We start from the raw sequence: 16,016 nt of genomic DNA on the forward strand, positions 1-16,016 counted from the left end.
AATCAGCTGATGTCTATGGTAAAATGTCATTTTAGTTGTTAATGCTGTCAAAACCGCGCTCCCCTCTTCGCTTCTGTCGTGATATTATTCAATTTTTGTTGTGATTGTGAAGTAATTTAATGTGAATTAAATGAATTAAAAATGTCTCTTAGAAAAGCATTTACTTTATCAAAAACTGTGTCAATATATAATCACTCGCCAAAGTTCAATTTAACAAATTCAAAACGTACAAAATGGTTATTTACTGCAGATTCAGTTAGAACTTATTCCACCGAAAATATAGGTTAGTTTTTATTTCATTTCGAAATTACTAAATAAATATAATGTACATCTAGTAAAGTAAATTTACGAAAAGTATAATTTAAAATTAACATGTTTTTTAGTGATTTCGTTCAGTTAGGCTCATTTAGAATAACCAAAACATGCACTGCACCTTCTGGAACTAGTTTTAGCACATCAAACTAAATTCCTGTATGTATATTATCAGCGATAGAAAAAGCTTCATATTTGCACTTGAGATGTTCAAAATGTGCCTGAACCATTTATATTTTATTATTATTTTAAAACACTGAATGCAAAGCACATTGGTTATAGGATCGTAAAGGTATCTCTATCTATTAATTTCAAATTGATGGAGAGCACATTGCCTACACGTTACGTCATATAATTTGGTTTGTCCAATATTTTAAATTAAGGTCTGTATTTATAGGCCGAAGAATATTACTAAACTATGTCGCCTGCAACAAAAATTATCCACTAATTTTAATAGCAGATAAAAAAGACAGACAACCGGAGAAAGTGGACATCCTGGGCCGATTCTTCCCGCAGGCACCTCTCAGCAGTGAGGACGCTCAGACCATCAAGAAAGAGCAAGAGCAGTTTGATAAGGAGAACAAGGAGAAGAATGAAGAAAATGAAAAGAGTTGGAAGCGGATGAAGATTGGGTATACAATAATAACTGATTAAATATTGTCCATGACACATGCCTTGGTGTCCACAGGTTGCAGTGTTTGTTTACCATCAGGCAACCTGCATGCTTGTTTAACCAATGTGCTATAAAATTCACTAATGTGTGTGTGACTATTTGCCACTTGATGGTAGGTAGTCATAAAAGTTATGCCAAATGCCTGTAGGCGACACCATTGCCAGCAATAACACACTAAATAAGAAATAAAGTTTATTATTAGTTTGAGTGAATTTCTGTTTATGCTGTAAATACAAACACTCCATACTAATAAATAAAATTTCTAATATTGTCACCCACCCTAATTACTACTGTGATGGATGGATATTATAGTTTCGGCGTGTTCGGCGGCGCGCTGACGGTGATGGGCGGCTGCCTCGTGGTGGAGATGGGCGCTCCACGGCGCGGCGAAGACGGGCAGCTGCTGGAGGACGAGTTCTCCAATCAGCCGCTGGTGCTGCAGTATCTCAAGAGGACTTGGAAGGAGCTCACTTTCTATGAGAAGGTAAGAAAAGCGCCTGTCATATGTTACCTTGGCCTTGGAGCCGCGACACCATTCAATTGAAATCAATCACTAGCTTATATAATATTAAGTTCACAGGTCTCCTGGACATCAACACAAACTTTGTATTTGAGAAAGTTCCATGGAGTGTCGACATCTATTAGCCTAATGGTCATCATGCCAGACTGCAACATTGGAAATCCTGAGTTTGATCCCCAGTCTATTTTCAGATTAATTTTTCAGTCCATTCATATTTTCACATTACAGAGTCTTGGATGTTTGTCTATATTATATAATGTTATAACTCAATCTGCGTGTGTATTTTAAAAATATCTTTCACCAGATGATCAAAGAGCCATCTCGCGAGAAACTCCTACCAGACCCGCTGCCGGCGCCGTACCAGCCGACTTACACCCTCGTCTTGGAGTTCACCGACGTGCTGGTACACCCCGACTGGTCCTACCAGACCGGATGGAGGTAACTTAGTCTTTGTAAAATATTTTTCCTCTATTTTCAAATTGCTTGCTTCCTCCACCGATCATAATACTCCTTTCGTTTTTTTTATAGTTTTGGTGGTTAATGTTTTATCCCATAAATAAATTGAATGACCAAAACAGTAAATCCCAGTTCCTTGGCCAATTATCTTGCTGTTATAAATTCTAATACATCAAACATTTTCAGGTTCAAAAAACGACCAGGCCTTGACCAGTTCTTGCAAACCGTAGCCAACTCTAATTTTGAAGTGGTCATCTTCACCACAGAGAATGTGTTTATGATCTGGCCAGTCATAGACAAGTTGGACCCGGAGAATAAGCTGATCAATTACAGACTGTTCAGAGATTCCACACATTTCATTGATGGAGTTCATGTCAAGAATCTTGATGGGCTCAACAGGGATCTTTCCAAGGTATGTGGAGGTCCCCTTTTATATCTTATTTTTTACCTATTTGGTCTGGTAAATTTAGCAGTTTCAGGTAAGTTTACCTAGTACATCAACTCAAAACACACCTATATAAATGCGAGGTACCTAAATTTTACCAAAGAAAGCAAACAATTTATGATACTAAACTATTCGTAATTAACTAGCTGGCTGATTTCGCTTGGGTGGCCTTTAGAGGTATTAAAAATAGATAAAAACCTATTCTCAAACATTTAATGAAAAACGGCGAATTTGTTTCGGAAGAGTTTGGTAACTAAAACTGTCACATGAGAATTTTATATATTACATTGATCCATGTGTAGACGATCACAGGTATCAGATTTTAAAATTTGTCACATTATGTAATGTCTTCTCTACACTGTCGCCGAACTCAGACACATGCCGACGCGAATGCGTGAACATTGCGTTATTTGTATGAGAGATTTTATTAACCGCGATGAAAAACCAGCATGTATACCGAGTCCGTCATAGTTTGGCAGAAAGTTCGACGACAGTGTGGAGTAGCCGGCATAATGTGTGTTGGTTGGACGCAGGTAATAGTGGTGGACTGGAACAAGGCGTCGACCAAGTTCCACCCGCAGAACACGCTGATCCTCAACAAGTGGAAGGGCGTCGATGACGACACGACGCTGTTGGACCTCGCCAATCTGCTGCAGAGTGAGCATTTACATGTTTATACTTACTACTTATCGTATACTAGCTAAAGAATACTATAATCTCAAGTATGTTTTATATTGGTACTAGCTCGAATAGTTACCACTAGACAGCATCATAAACATTTTTGTGATTAATGTTTTTATGGAAGCAAATGGTGATCTATTGATAACAGGTTGCGGTGAAGTTTGTTGCGCCGCTTCTTCTTCACCAGCGCTTTGAAAGTCCGCAGTAGACTTAGTTTTAAGTAAATTTTCGACGTCAATAAAAATTTAGAATTTCGACTAGGGTCATTTTTAACATCCTGTATAATTTGAATGGTCAGCGATCGCGATGTCGGAGGTGGCGGACGTGCGCGAGGTGCTGACGTACTACAGCCAGTTCGACGACCCCATCGCCATGTTCCGCGAGAACCAGCGCCGGCTGCTGGAGCAGCTCGAGCAGAAGGAGCGCCAGGCGCAGGACCAGCCGCTCACCAGGAACTGGCTGCGCTCCTTCACCCGCCGCTAGTGAGTGCTGCCTTTGTTACCAGGCACGATGTCTGAATGTGCTCTGACTACTAAGAGGTCTGCGAAAAAGTAGGAAAGTGGACTCTGGCTTCTGACGCTTTATAGCTGCGGAAGAAAAAACGCTCAGATGAAAGAAAGACACATTTTCATCTTCATTTCAAAGTTTATTTTTATGCTGACCTTGGGCTTAGCGACGTCACAGTCCCGAAAGCCGAAAGAATTTAAATCAGCTGGTGTTAAAGAAGCAGATGCTTCTGCATGTTGCAGATGCACCATGTTAAAGAGAAACAAGAGTTCACATTATATTACATAAAACATAACAAATGGAGAAAAAGCGTAAAAAATAAACCTTACCCATTTTTACAAAAATAAAATAAAAAGTATATTATTTAATTTAATTTCAATAAAATTTCTTTATATGTTACTTATTTTTCGTTTATTATCAGGCTTCGGACACCTGTCATTTGCATCATATGGAAATATAACCACCGGCTTCTGAATACTTCTACACTTGTCGACTGACAAACAATGTTATATAGAAAAAGTGTCATTGGTTCGCTGCGTCTCACTTCGAATCGATTCGATGGTGAGAAGTGAAAATGCAAACCCGCACTTCGCCCTCTGATGCCCCTTTTATAATTAATAGACAGCACAAAATCACTTGCCTCATTTGTGACGAAGAAAACTGACAGTCAGAAATCTAATTTAGTAATAAAACTTCTATATTTTGCTGTTGCCCTTTCCATAATTAAAAACAAAGCTAATTAAACCTTTGTCATGTTAAACTAGGCCAACTAATTTCATATTTATTTTCTTGAAATTGAAGAGACTAAACCAATTTAAAACCCTCACTGTACCCTCACGGCAGTACAAAACAATTTTCATTCATTTACCAACTGCTCAATCTTTATGTATTTATGCTAGTATCTATGTATGTATCAGTTATAGTCAAAGTGCTGTTCTAGACCAGTTAATCCAGGAATTAGGACTATTTGTCAAAGTTTATATCGTATTGACTCATTTTCACTTTTTGAGAAGAAATATTATGTAAAACAATAAAATCAAATACCTATAAAGTCAGATATTATTTGTTATTGGAAGACAATGAAATGATAAATTTACTGTTTTTGGAGCGATTATAATTAAACACGTTTTTATTACGTTGGGCGACGTCGACAAACTATTTGTTCCTATCTACTATGTATTGTACAAAGTTAATGCAATTCTTCCTTAAATATTACTCTATTTTTGTTTTGTTTATAATGTAATTATAAGCATGTAAGTACTTATTGTTTTCGGTTGACGTCCCATCGTTCTGTTATATCTACACAAATGCAGTTTTAAACTTACCAGTTCCAGACGATGAGAGACCTTAGTACCGGAAGCGGTAAGATTAAAATCGCATTGGGAAGCATTTGTTATGTTGGTAAATTAATTTTATGTGTAAATGTTGGCATGATTGCTTAGCGTGAGTGTGGGAGTGTTTGTATTGTATCTCAGTCATTATAGATAGGAAATATAGACGTTAATTAATTATTTCGTTTTATTTATTCTCCATCGCTTTGTACATTAATATTTAGATCTAAGTATGATTGGTCAGGGTTGTTGGTGATATCATCCCAAGCATCCAACAGCTCGGGCATTATTTCTTCATTCCTAAATACATCTAATATTTCTTTCTCACTAGGCAAGGGCTTCTCTCTATCTACCTCTATGTTGACACCTTCAAAACTGTCTGGCATCTTTCGTAATTTCTTCCAAATGCTTCTAAAATTATAAATTCCCGTGACTTCAAAAGGTTTCTTTTCAACTTTGTATAATTTCGCCCACTCGTCTAATCGAGGTATAGCATCGTCGTCCATAAGATCTTCCATGTACAAAGGATAAAGTAAATGTGAAGAAATATCGCCTACAGAGTTTTGCATCAATACAGCAAACTTGCTTCCTATATCGACTTCTATTTTGCCACTGATTGAGTACGCCAATCTATTGTCTACAGGATTATTCATGTCCATACATAGTAGCTTCTGTCTTGATTCAGACAAGGTATTGAATATGTTAGGCGGCCTGTAAGGAATCGCTACTCCATCAACATCTGTTATCCTGGTAAGTCTATCAGCATAACTACTAACTACACACATATCTTCACACCATTGACTACTCAAAATTACTAATTCTTTATTCACTTCCGCTTTACGGATTGAAATATATGTCGGAACACATTGCATGCCATGTGTCCATCTTTGAACCACTTTCAATTTATTTTTTTTACTACATCTTGAATCCATAAGGAATAGATGATGTTCAGTTGTAAAATATAAGTTTGGTGAGTCTTCCACTTGAAAAACTGCCGACAAAGCGTTGCAGTCAGTCTCGTCCACAATATCAGCTACTCTATCCCAAGTGTCGATAGGAACATGAGTTCTCTTGTCATATCCAGTTATAGCTTTTTTGTCTACATGCATATAAATACCACGAGATACACCAATCACTGTATTCCAATTATTTACTATTGATTGACTGCATTTTTTCAAATTTACGCATCTTCCCGTAATTCTGTCTATATTTATAATAGTTAATTTGCAGTTCAAATCTGTCACATACAAAATATTTGTGTGAACTTTATCAAATGATATACTTGTGAATGGCAGCTCGGAATCAAAAGACTTAAGTTTTTCTAGCTGTACCTTGCCGTCGTTTTCTATAATTTTTAGGATGAATATTTTAAAAGCAGTCCTGACGGCTACAGTGTTGTTAGAAGAGCATATTGTTTCCAAAATGTTGTTGTTGCAATAGAAAGAAGTAGTGTCATCATAGTCGATAGTCAAATTGTCTTTGTGGAACCTTGTTAATGCTGAAAATATGAAAAATATATTTAAGACATTTATTTACCCATGTGAATTCTACTACTTTAAACTAACTAGAAATAAAATATCTTTGAGCCTTCTGAAACAATTATTAGTTTATTTTGAGGCAATCCAATCTTGGCAATTCACTCATCTTCCGGAATTAGTTAACTATATATTTATAACTATTTCCGGTTCCAGAAATTTGCATAATGTAATAAATTGAAGGTTATTCAATTTGTCAAAATGATACAAAAAAATTGTATCTGTAAACCTCAAAATGCTGCTAGACTTTGGTGGTGCAGTCGGCCTCAGATTAATTATAAACCTATAGGATAAGCAGGCTACATTTAGGTGTAACCATCTAAGGTTGGCCGCACATAGGTCTAGCCAGGATAACAATGGGTAAACCTAGATCTAGCTACACTAAGGATCTAGCTGTAAAATATACTTAAATCAAAAGAATTATACTTACAAACACAATTAAATTCACTATGCAGTAAGTAGTCCATCCAATGTACACAAACAAGCTGCAAATTTCCATTCCCTGCATAGTACCAGTTGTATGAATCTGTAAAATTCTTATCAGGGTCACTGTCGATATGAGCTGCCAAATCTACCAGGTACTGAGGTACCTGCATCACTTCCTCGTTCAAATGTTCGATCTTTGTTTTTTCCTCAGAAACAAAACATACTAAAAAAATTAAAATATTTTTTAGCTTTGTACAATGGGACCAAGCCTACTGGACAAATGACGATTGTCTAATTGGGTTAGCTAAATATTACAAAACTGCATAGCATTTTTTTTACAAATTTAAAAAAAGAATGTGTGTTTACTAAATAATCAAGCCAATAAGATTGTTGTCTTTTGTATTTATTGAGTTATTGTTTTAATTATTGTAATTGGTTGAGTGGAGGTTAAAAATACAGGTAATACTTACAGGTTTTTTGCTTGTGTATTTTATACCTCCATTCATGCTTTCTTTTCAGTAAATCAGTTATGGGATCCTCTTTCTGCTGGTGCTTGATATTTGTGATATATTTTGGCAATAAACTCTTGTATGGAAACTTTTCAAAATAGCAGTAATCAATTTCTCCATCGTAGTTGTCTGTGAAGGCGTTCAATGGGTGTCCGGGGAGTGCGAAATGAAACAAGTCTCTGTTTACTGCCGAAACAATGCCTTTGTACCTGCGTTGGCCCAGCAATTGGTAGTAAAGGCGGTAAGGCTTACTAAATGTAGTTTCCCTGTGGTACAGATCGTGAATAACCTCTGTCAGAGGTGCAGTGTTATCTATAATTACTTTTGAATCCAAATTAGTGTTTCTCTTTCTCTGAAATATTTAAAACATGTTGTCAGGGTTATACATACGTTCTTTTCGTGAGAGTGAGATACAAACGAAAATTAAAAAAATATAATAATATATTGTAATAAAACTTAAGAGGTTAGGATTGTAATCACAATACGTGGATAGGTAATACCTACCTCCACTGTCACGTGCGGTCACATCTTGGACTCTTGGTCATGACAATAAACCACCGACTTTGGTTTAAACATTTTACTAACAATAAACTGATAATTTAGTGATATTTATACTATTTTCTCACTGCAAATTTATAACCTCTAGAACACCGCACAATAATAATATAAATGAATTACCTTTACTCCTTTTTTGGATTCTTCCATTATTATGTTAGAGTTATAGATTCAAGTTGAGAAGTCGTAAAAAAATAAAATTGGACTGGAATAAATTGCTAGTGCAAAACTGTTTTTGTTTGTTTACATTATCACGCTGACAATGTCAATTCTGCACTGTAAGTCAAAGTGAGTGTCATTAATTTGGATTTATTTTTTCTTTTTTTTCTTTAGACACAAATCATTGATGACATGAACCAATGGGTGGTTTGCAGACTTGTAAAAATGTAAATAAATTTGAAAGTTTATCTGTCTGTCAGCCTTCATGGTAGAGTTAATGATCTGACCTTAAACGGATGAACCAATTTTGATCTAGTTTTTTATGAGTGTTCTTAGCTATGTTTGGAAAATGTGCTTTCAAACGTTTGTAAAGGTCTTGTTAGAACTTGTCTATCAGATGAGAGCACGTTTATTATTTGGTTTTAATCATGATTCAACTGTACAGAAGAAGTTTGACTGAGGAGTCAAACTTCAATTGCCTTTTTATACTCTGTACATAATAATATACAGTTTCATAGGAACTGATATTGTAAGCTGCAGTAGCAGTAAATTATAATGCGTCTAAAGGTTCGACCTATGCCTGCTTATGTTCGACTAACATTGTTCTTACGTTTGTGTTAAAATTTAGCGTTGGACACTATTATGTTTATTGTCAGTCATACATACTTAAGTATATTTTTTCGGCATTATATTTATAAGCTTGTTACATATTGGAATCATCGTATCTTATTTACCCAGATGTACAACAATGAGTCAATTTCCCGAAACCGAACAGACGATATTACGAAACCGCAGATTCAGCACCTTGGACCACAGTGGGAAAATGAAGCAACTTCGTCGGGCTGTCGTACTTCAATCGCTGAAGCTCGCGGTCACGTAGATTTAATTTATTTTATTCATGTAATCGATCGTGATTATTCGGAATAAATCTATATATCCTTAATTATTGTAGTTTTAAAAAACACTCCTCCTGCGTCTAGCAACGTAACTAGCTCGTCCGAACATAGCTTAAGTAAGGCACCTGAAGTATATAAAACAAAAACGTATCTGTGACCACGTTCCGAATATGATAACGAAATTATTTATAATCATAACTAATATAGTAACATAGTTCTAATATCTGTGGTTATAGCAGATACACACGACCATGATATTAGTAGGTACTACGGAGTACCTACTAACTCCATGTACAGTACACGACATAACCGACGATACGCAATTAAATACACATTAAGTATAGTCATTGTTACTCTGATCTCATCATTTCAGTTCATTGGTAACATCATCAAATCATGGCCACGTCAATTTTAAGCATCCTCCTATTTAGTATCATTTTTAATGGTGTCATGGGGGACTTAGCTCCCACCAACCTCTTAGCGACCCGCATTGGGCCTTGCTACGCGAACCCCAGTAAAGAAGTCACCGTGTCAGAAATGAGCCTCAATACTAGGCTGTATGATTCGTCTTTGAGTGGGATGATGAATATCACCAACGACGTTGAAAACGGCTGGGTTGTTAAGGTAACACAGTCCTAATGACGAATTCACGAACCCTTAAAGCTTATTTTATATGTTTGCAAATGGCTATCGCGTATGGAGTAAAATTACAAAAATAACAGTCGAATAATAAGTTGTACTCTCCTAATTTGCTGCGGGCTGCGAGTTTATTTTGGCATTTCTTCTTTTAGGGAACCATGCAGAAGTGCCAAGACATACGCAACTTAGATACTTGCGACTATTTTAAAACTTTTACAATTATTTCAAATGGATGCGATGAAGAAGAAGAGAACGAAGAACAGGAGATTTACAGTATGTTTTTCCACCACGTTCATCCAAGGTACCCAAGCGACATGAAATCGTAACTTAATATTAAATTGAGAAATCAAAGTCAAATATAGAATTATCTTATATGTTTATAGGATAACGTGCCCTATAAAAGCAGGCATCTACAAAATAGTAAACTATCCCATATTTACCGAAGACAACTACTTGATCGTGGCAGAATCCAAGATATCCACTAGTGTGTTTGGTTATACTATGCGAATGGAAGGTTACGCTGATACAACCAGGGTACGAATTATTGAGATATTCAGACATTTAGCAACTTCGAAAAATTACCAGCACTGAGTTTCATCCCACATGTCTATTATAATAATCTCGAACTTTGATATTAAGACTTTTTGGGAATGATTTTGCTGTCACGCCTTTTTATCTCTTAGTCACCTCGTACGATATATACGGGAGAACGATGAGTGATTTTTAGGATTGGAATACCATTGTTCACCCTAAATTTTAAAAACCCTGGTACACGGTTTCTGTTCCTTTACTTCTTTGCGAGTGTGTTAACACACCAGTGTCAGATTTTACTCACCTGAAGGCATATGACCTGACTTACGGTTTTCTGTCGATTCATGTCGATATCTTGCAGATTCTGTGCGTCGAAGCCTACCTACAGCTCCTGTACATTCGAGAGTATGAAGAACGTGATGATAGTAGCCAAAAACCGACTGCGGAGCCTTCTAGTGAAGAAGAACGCGTAGCGAGTGAAGAAGAGGAAGGAGAGTGAACTACACACAGATATATAAGCATATCTTGAAGTATGTCTGTGGAACAACGATATTTTCGTTTCTGCAGACACTAATACTATTGGATTTCTGGGATATTAAATAAGGCTGTAAAAGTTTATACTGTAGACTTTAAAAAAGAACAGTGTTGATTGTCAACTTCAAAATTAAAAATATTACGATACGATTTGTCATTTCTTTCCTTTTACCGAAAAACGTGATTTTTGGTTTATTTTGTGCATTTTAGGTTTTAAATAAATATACCTGACTATAATTTAAAATCATTATGGGCAAGTTAGATGTTGTTATATTACGCTATTTAACTAGCGAAGACTTTCGGGTGTTAACAGCGGTAAGGTTATTTTCTTTAAGCTTTCACAGTGTACTTTTTGTATAATGTAAAATAAAAATATTGTGAATATTGTAGGTCGAAATGGGTATGAAAAACCACGAACTAGTGCCTGGATCGCTGGTCGCCTCGATAGCAAACTTGCGCCACGGAGGAGTTCACAAATTGATGAAAGAACTTTGCAAACACAGATTGCTTACATATGAACGTGGCAAGCATTGTAAGACTATTTAAATTTTCTTAAGTATATTTTCATGTTCAAATATAATATTTGATACCTCTGCAAAACCGAGCCTAGCTCATATAAATTTGATTATGTATTATAGTGAATATTATTGATTTATTTTATCACTTACCCTATAGATGATGGTTACCGGCTAACCAACAGTGGATACGACTACCTCGCTCTGAAGGCCCTGACCAACAGGAAGGTGATTGCTTCCTTTGGCAATCAGATTGGAGTTGGCAAGGAGTCCAACATTTACACAGTGGCCGATGAAGACAGAAACCCCCTTTGCTTAAAACTTCACAGGTAGGATTCCAACACATTCTCATCCCATATGGTCAACAGTATTTAAAAAAAAATGCCTTAAAAACACATGATATAGAAAATGCTGAATTGAATCATTTCATTTCATTGACAATAATCTTTGGAGTAGTTTGTTTGAGAATGGTTTATTTTGATATTTAATTTTAGAAGATTTATCTGATTTAACTTCTGCAACCAAGATCACTGATGATCATACCAAATGGAAAAGAAAAGACACAGGGCAAAGTGAAAGTGGTATTAAGCGAGAGATGGAACAATGTCATTTATAAGAACATAAAAATAAAATGTATTTCAGACTGGGTCGTACCTGTTTCCGCAACATAAAAGGCAAGCGAGACTACCATGCGCACCGCAATCGAGCCTCTTGGCTGTACCTGTCCAGGATATCGGCCACAAAGGAGTTTGCTTACATGAAGGCTTTGTATGACAGAGGCTTCCCGGTGCCCAAACCTATTGACTTCAACAGGCATTGTGTGGTTATGGAACTTGTTCACGGAGGTCCTTTGTAAGTTCTCAAGTAAACCTAACCATGATTAGATAACAATTTGTTTATTTAAATTTTATTGTACAACATAAAATGTTAACAATAGGTGGACTTAATGCCATACATATAAGTCATTCTCTCTTAATCCCAAACCTTAGTTTCTAGGGTCGTGCAAATGCGAATTTAATTTCTTCACTTTGGCTTCACTGACCTGAATGAACTTGGAACCTGGAACATGCATAGATAAAACTGTATTTTTATTCTTCTCCACAATTATTGTACAGAACTGTTTTTTTAAACACAATTACAAGCAATTATAAAGATTATGAGAGACTGGTGTCTAAACTATGCAAAGCTTGATGAGAGAGATTCTTTTTTCATCCAGGACACATGTAACAGCAGTGGACGAGCCAGATGTACTCTATGACGAGCTGATGGAGCTTATAGTGCGGCTGGGCAACTGCGGCGTCATCCACGGAGACTTCAACGAGTTCAACATCATGATCAATGAGGAGGGACATCCCATCATCATTGACTTCCCGCAGATGGTGTCCACTTCGCATCCTAATGCCGAGCTGTGAGATTTTTCATGTTATTTTTAAAATGTAACTCTTCCTAAAGATTTTAAACAATTTTTTCATTCTGTAAAATTTATTTAGCAATTTTTTTACTTAATACACTGTTTAAGTATCAGATTTTACATACAGGGTATGAAATGAAAGCCACAAATTATTAATTTTATTCTGATTACTTTTTAAATGAGATAACGGATTTTATTGTTCCTTACGGGCTAAATACAATCTTGACCACAGGAAAAAAAAAACGATTTTCTCATTCCTTTTTTAAGATTTGTGCCTTGAATACAGTTATTTCGACCGCGACGTGCGTTGCGTGCGCGCGTTCTTCAAGAAGCGGTTCGGGTTCGAGAGCGAGACGTGCCCGAGGTTCGCCGACCTCGAGCGGGACGACGCGCTCGACACCGAGGTCGCGTGTTCCGGGTACAAGCGTGCGAGGGAACTTGACGATGATTTGCTGCACGTAGGTTTAACGTTATAGATAATATTACAGCAATATTATCCCGTCAGAGGGCACCACTGATGAATAAATGTATTGGCTTACGTCTAGAATAAATATTCCAGAGTGATGATCGATCAAATAAATCAACGGAGTTACGCCTCCCACATCATATACATGCTAAGAGCATAATCTGACAGTTATCCTTTAGGTCATAGGTTGTTGCAGGAAATGGGCATTGGCCTTGCTGTTAGTGAAGACGAGGAAGATCCAGAAGATGAGCAAGAGATAGACCACAGCAAGTACACCGAGGAGGAGCTAGCGGCGCTTAGAAAAGAGGTAAAAAAACAAATAGGCATAAAAAGCAAATTCTGTTAAAATGAAAAGTAGGATATTCTCGTATACTGTCAACATCATAATAATGCCAAATTAGTAAATATGGCAGTTTCCTGTTTCACCACTCTCTGATGAAATATCATTGTGATCTGACTGCCTGATATGATCTAATAGGGCTAACTAGCCAGTTAGCCCTAACACATGTGAACACAATTTTAGGCTTCAAGAGGGACATAGGCCCTAAATTTTAACTAAGATTTATACATTAGATTTTTTTATTATCAGGTGGATGATTCAATACAAAATGACGAGAAAAAAATACAGCAAATAGCAGACAGAGCGAGAAACCTACAAATTGAAGATGAGCCGCCAACTCTTGTGCCAGCCATAGACAAGACACAACAGGATCATAGAGACGATACAGAGAAACACACTGATATAGAGGACCACAGACAAACAGAGGAACATACAGACAGAACGAGAGAACATGTGGACCCCACGTCACAGAAGTATAGGCTGGCGATGGTTGAGAAGGCTCTGTCAGATGTACGGTCTATGAGGACGTATACGTCTGCTAGCACTATAGCGCCAGAAGTCGTAAAATCACAGGTAAGTTTGTCTTAACAATAATCCTATTGAGATAACGCTACGTATTGAAAAAAGAAAACGTGAATAATTCTGTTATTTTGGGTTGTTCGAAACCACAGACCATTGAACCTTAAGATCGCGCATCACCGGCATATCCATTTGCCAAGCTTATGTCGTGACAGTACATAAGATCGGGCCCCGCCCCTTTTCTTTAGTTATACCGCCGACGAGCATCGAAGCGAAGACTGTGCCAGTTTGCTCCTAAATAAAAACAATATCAAAATAATGATGCCGTATTGTGTGGTGTGAAATGGTGTGGAGTGTAGCTCAACGTTCAGTCTAACGAAAGATGGAATCACTTCACCAACAAGTCATTATTTTTTTATTATAATTTAATTTGATAATTTTCCAAATCATGTTGTTTTAGAAACAATAATATAAGCACAAACAGCAATAAGAAATTTGGTTTTGTGAGGTAGCTACCTCACAAAACCAAATTTCTTATCAATTTCTTTCAAAAAGGTATCAGCTGATACCTTGTATTTTTATCTTTTATAGAGTATTTTATTCCTAAAAGTTTGCGATACTTGTAGGATTTGGTCAAAAAGTCTGATAGTTAATGACGCTTTATAATGTATGAGCAGGGATGCCATGGTTTTTCCTAGAGACTATGCGGTTATTCAAAAAGGACGTGAAAAGATTTACTCGGAGTCATAGTGAAACGTAGACGAAACTTTGGTTAAATATGAAAAAGTATAATTCATCAAAAATTACTGCCTACTATTAGTTAAAATGTCGTTTTTTGTAAATGTCAAATATTGTAAAGTGCTATAGGGACAAAATATAATCGTCAAATAGGGACAAAATAGAACGTCTTTTATTGGGAACTGTATCCGTTTTTATAACAAATTGCCACGGACAAAAAAATTAGAAATTATGTAAAAGAAGTACTTTGTAAAAAGGTATATTACAAGACTAAAAGGCTGCGGTGAAGTTTGTTGCGCCGCTTCTTCTTCACCTGCGCTTTGAAAGCCGGCAGTAGACTTAAGTAAATTTTTTTGACGTCAATAAGTGATGTATATCATCCTAAATTGAATAAAGAATTTTGAATTTGAATAATTTGAACCCTTAAATTTTGAAGATTCGATTCTATTTTTTATGACCGGCGCCTAACGTCAATCCTTTTTGAAAATGTCTAAACAAAACAAATTGTAATATATTGCCTTTTCTTTGTATTATTTTTCTGTTGCAATATTGTATTGTTAGTCATACAGATATATATTTCCCGAGACCTCCCGTACTCTGTTCGAGACAAGAATTTTTTTCTTACTAATGTGGGACATGTGTGTCTGGCCTTAGAAATTCTCGATTTAAGTAAGTTGTCAAAACCTTGTCAATTTTGACGTATTTTTGAACGCTCCAATGAGAGCTAAGTTACCTTCCCCCACACCCAACCACAATTTAGCGATTGCGTTTTCATACTAAAATGTATCTAATCGTGGTCTTAAGGTTAAATGGTCTGTGTTCCAAACCTTCCAATAAAACTGGCAGATATAATGATCGTTTGCATGTAATGTCTATGTCTCATTTAAGTTGTAATAAAAAAAATTAGGTAATTACAAATCCCTTATTTCAGGTGAAGAAAAATCTAGAAGTCCGTCAAAAGAAGATAGAGAGGAAGAAAGCGGTGGCCAAAGGTGAAGCAAGCGCCGTGACGCGCCTGCGACGCGACAACGCGGAGACCGTGCGCGACTGCCGCGGGCTGTGGGGCTGGGGCTGGGGCTGGGGCGACTGACCTCACTGTCTCCTATCGCCTGTCGCCATTGGGACATGTTAGTGTAACAAATATAATACATCTATATATATATTTATGAATGTGGTTTTATTTTAGTCACTTTTTTAGAAACCTATCAAACTATTTTAGTTCGGATCTTGCCACTCAATTCGGAGATATTTTCTACCAATTGAGCTAAACTTTTGTATAAAAGTTTAATTTGGACGACAATGCATTAATGATGATTTG

At 36.5% G+C, this 16,016-nt stretch overlaps 4 protein-coding genes across 6 annotated transcripts; 3 read left to right on the forward strand and 1 right to left on the reverse strand.

The window, feature by feature from the left end:
• The first annotated feature begins 39 nt into the window (after nucleotides 1-39).
• On the forward strand, nucleotides 40-5,103 carry LOC128675979 (mitochondrial import inner membrane translocase subunit TIM50-C-like). 2 transcript variants are annotated; one of them, XM_053755848.2, is made up of 8 exons: nucleotides 40-283; nucleotides 770-944; nucleotides 1,298-1,469; nucleotides 1,810-1,943; nucleotides 2,148-2,373; nucleotides 2,940-3,063; nucleotides 3,386-3,569; nucleotides 4,016-5,103. In XM_053755848.2, coding segments are annotated over exons 1-8 (1,158 nt in total). In that variant the 5' UTR covers nucleotides 40-141; the 3' UTR covers nucleotides 4,017-5,103. The 2 variants fall into 2 exon arrangements, with proteins under 2 accessions (XP_053611823.1, XP_053611826.1); XM_053755851.2 differs by having other exon boundaries at nucleotides 773-944.
• Nucleotides 5,098-8,231, reverse strand: LOC128675978 (uncharacterized). Of its 2 annotated transcripts, none has more exons than XM_053755847.1 (4): nucleotides 8,074-8,231; nucleotides 7,357-7,747; nucleotides 6,891-6,986; nucleotides 5,098-6,423 (listed from the first exon to the last, which is right to left on the reverse strand). In XM_053755847.1, the coding sequence occupies exons 1-4, from the start codon at nucleotides 8,098-8,100 to the stop codon at nucleotides 5,117-5,119; spliced, it is 1,821 nt and encodes a 606-aa protein (XP_053611822.1). In that variant the 5' UTR covers nucleotides 8,101-8,231; the 3' UTR covers nucleotides 5,098-5,116. The 2 variants fall into 2 exon arrangements, with proteins under 2 accessions (XP_053611822.1, XP_053611821.1); XM_053755846.1 differs by having other exon boundaries at nucleotides 6,891-7,109.
• A 375-nt stretch (nucleotides 8,232-8,606) lies between these two features.
• On the forward strand, nucleotides 8,607-10,731 carry LOC128675982 (uncharacterized). The gene is made up of 4 exons (XM_053755855.1): nucleotides 8,607-9,629; nucleotides 9,797-9,945; nucleotides 10,028-10,178; nucleotides 10,537-10,731. Exons 1-4 carry the CDS (start codon nucleotides 9,402-9,404, stop codon nucleotides 10,672-10,674), a joined length of 666 nt encoding a protein of 221 aa, XP_053611830.1. The 5' UTR covers nucleotides 8,607-9,401; the 3' UTR covers nucleotides 10,675-10,731.
• Nucleotides 10,732-10,853: 122 nt separating this feature from the next.
• On the forward strand, nucleotides 10,854-15,864 carry RIOK2 (RIO kinase 2). Its single transcript, XM_053755536.2, has 9 exons — nucleotides 10,854-11,024; nucleotides 11,100-11,241; nucleotides 11,385-11,553; nucleotides 11,867-12,076; nucleotides 12,441-12,632; nucleotides 12,922-13,093; nucleotides 13,298-13,408; nucleotides 13,691-14,014; nucleotides 15,630-15,864. The coding sequence occupies exons 1-9, from the start codon at nucleotides 10,959-10,961 to the stop codon at nucleotides 15,786-15,788; spliced, it is 1,545 nt and encodes a 514-aa protein (XP_053611511.1). The 5' UTR covers nucleotides 10,854-10,958; the 3' UTR covers nucleotides 15,789-15,864.
• The last annotated feature ends 152 nt before the right edge of the window (nucleotides 15,865-16,016 follow it).

The sequence above is a fragment of the Plodia interpunctella genome, chromosome 15 (assembly GCF_027563975.2).
Source record: "Plodia interpunctella isolate USDA-ARS_2022_Savannah chromosome 15, ilPloInte3.2, whole genome shotgun sequence".
Classification (NCBI taxonomy): domain Eukaryota; kingdom Metazoa; phylum Arthropoda; class Insecta; order Lepidoptera; family Pyralidae; genus Plodia; species Plodia interpunctella.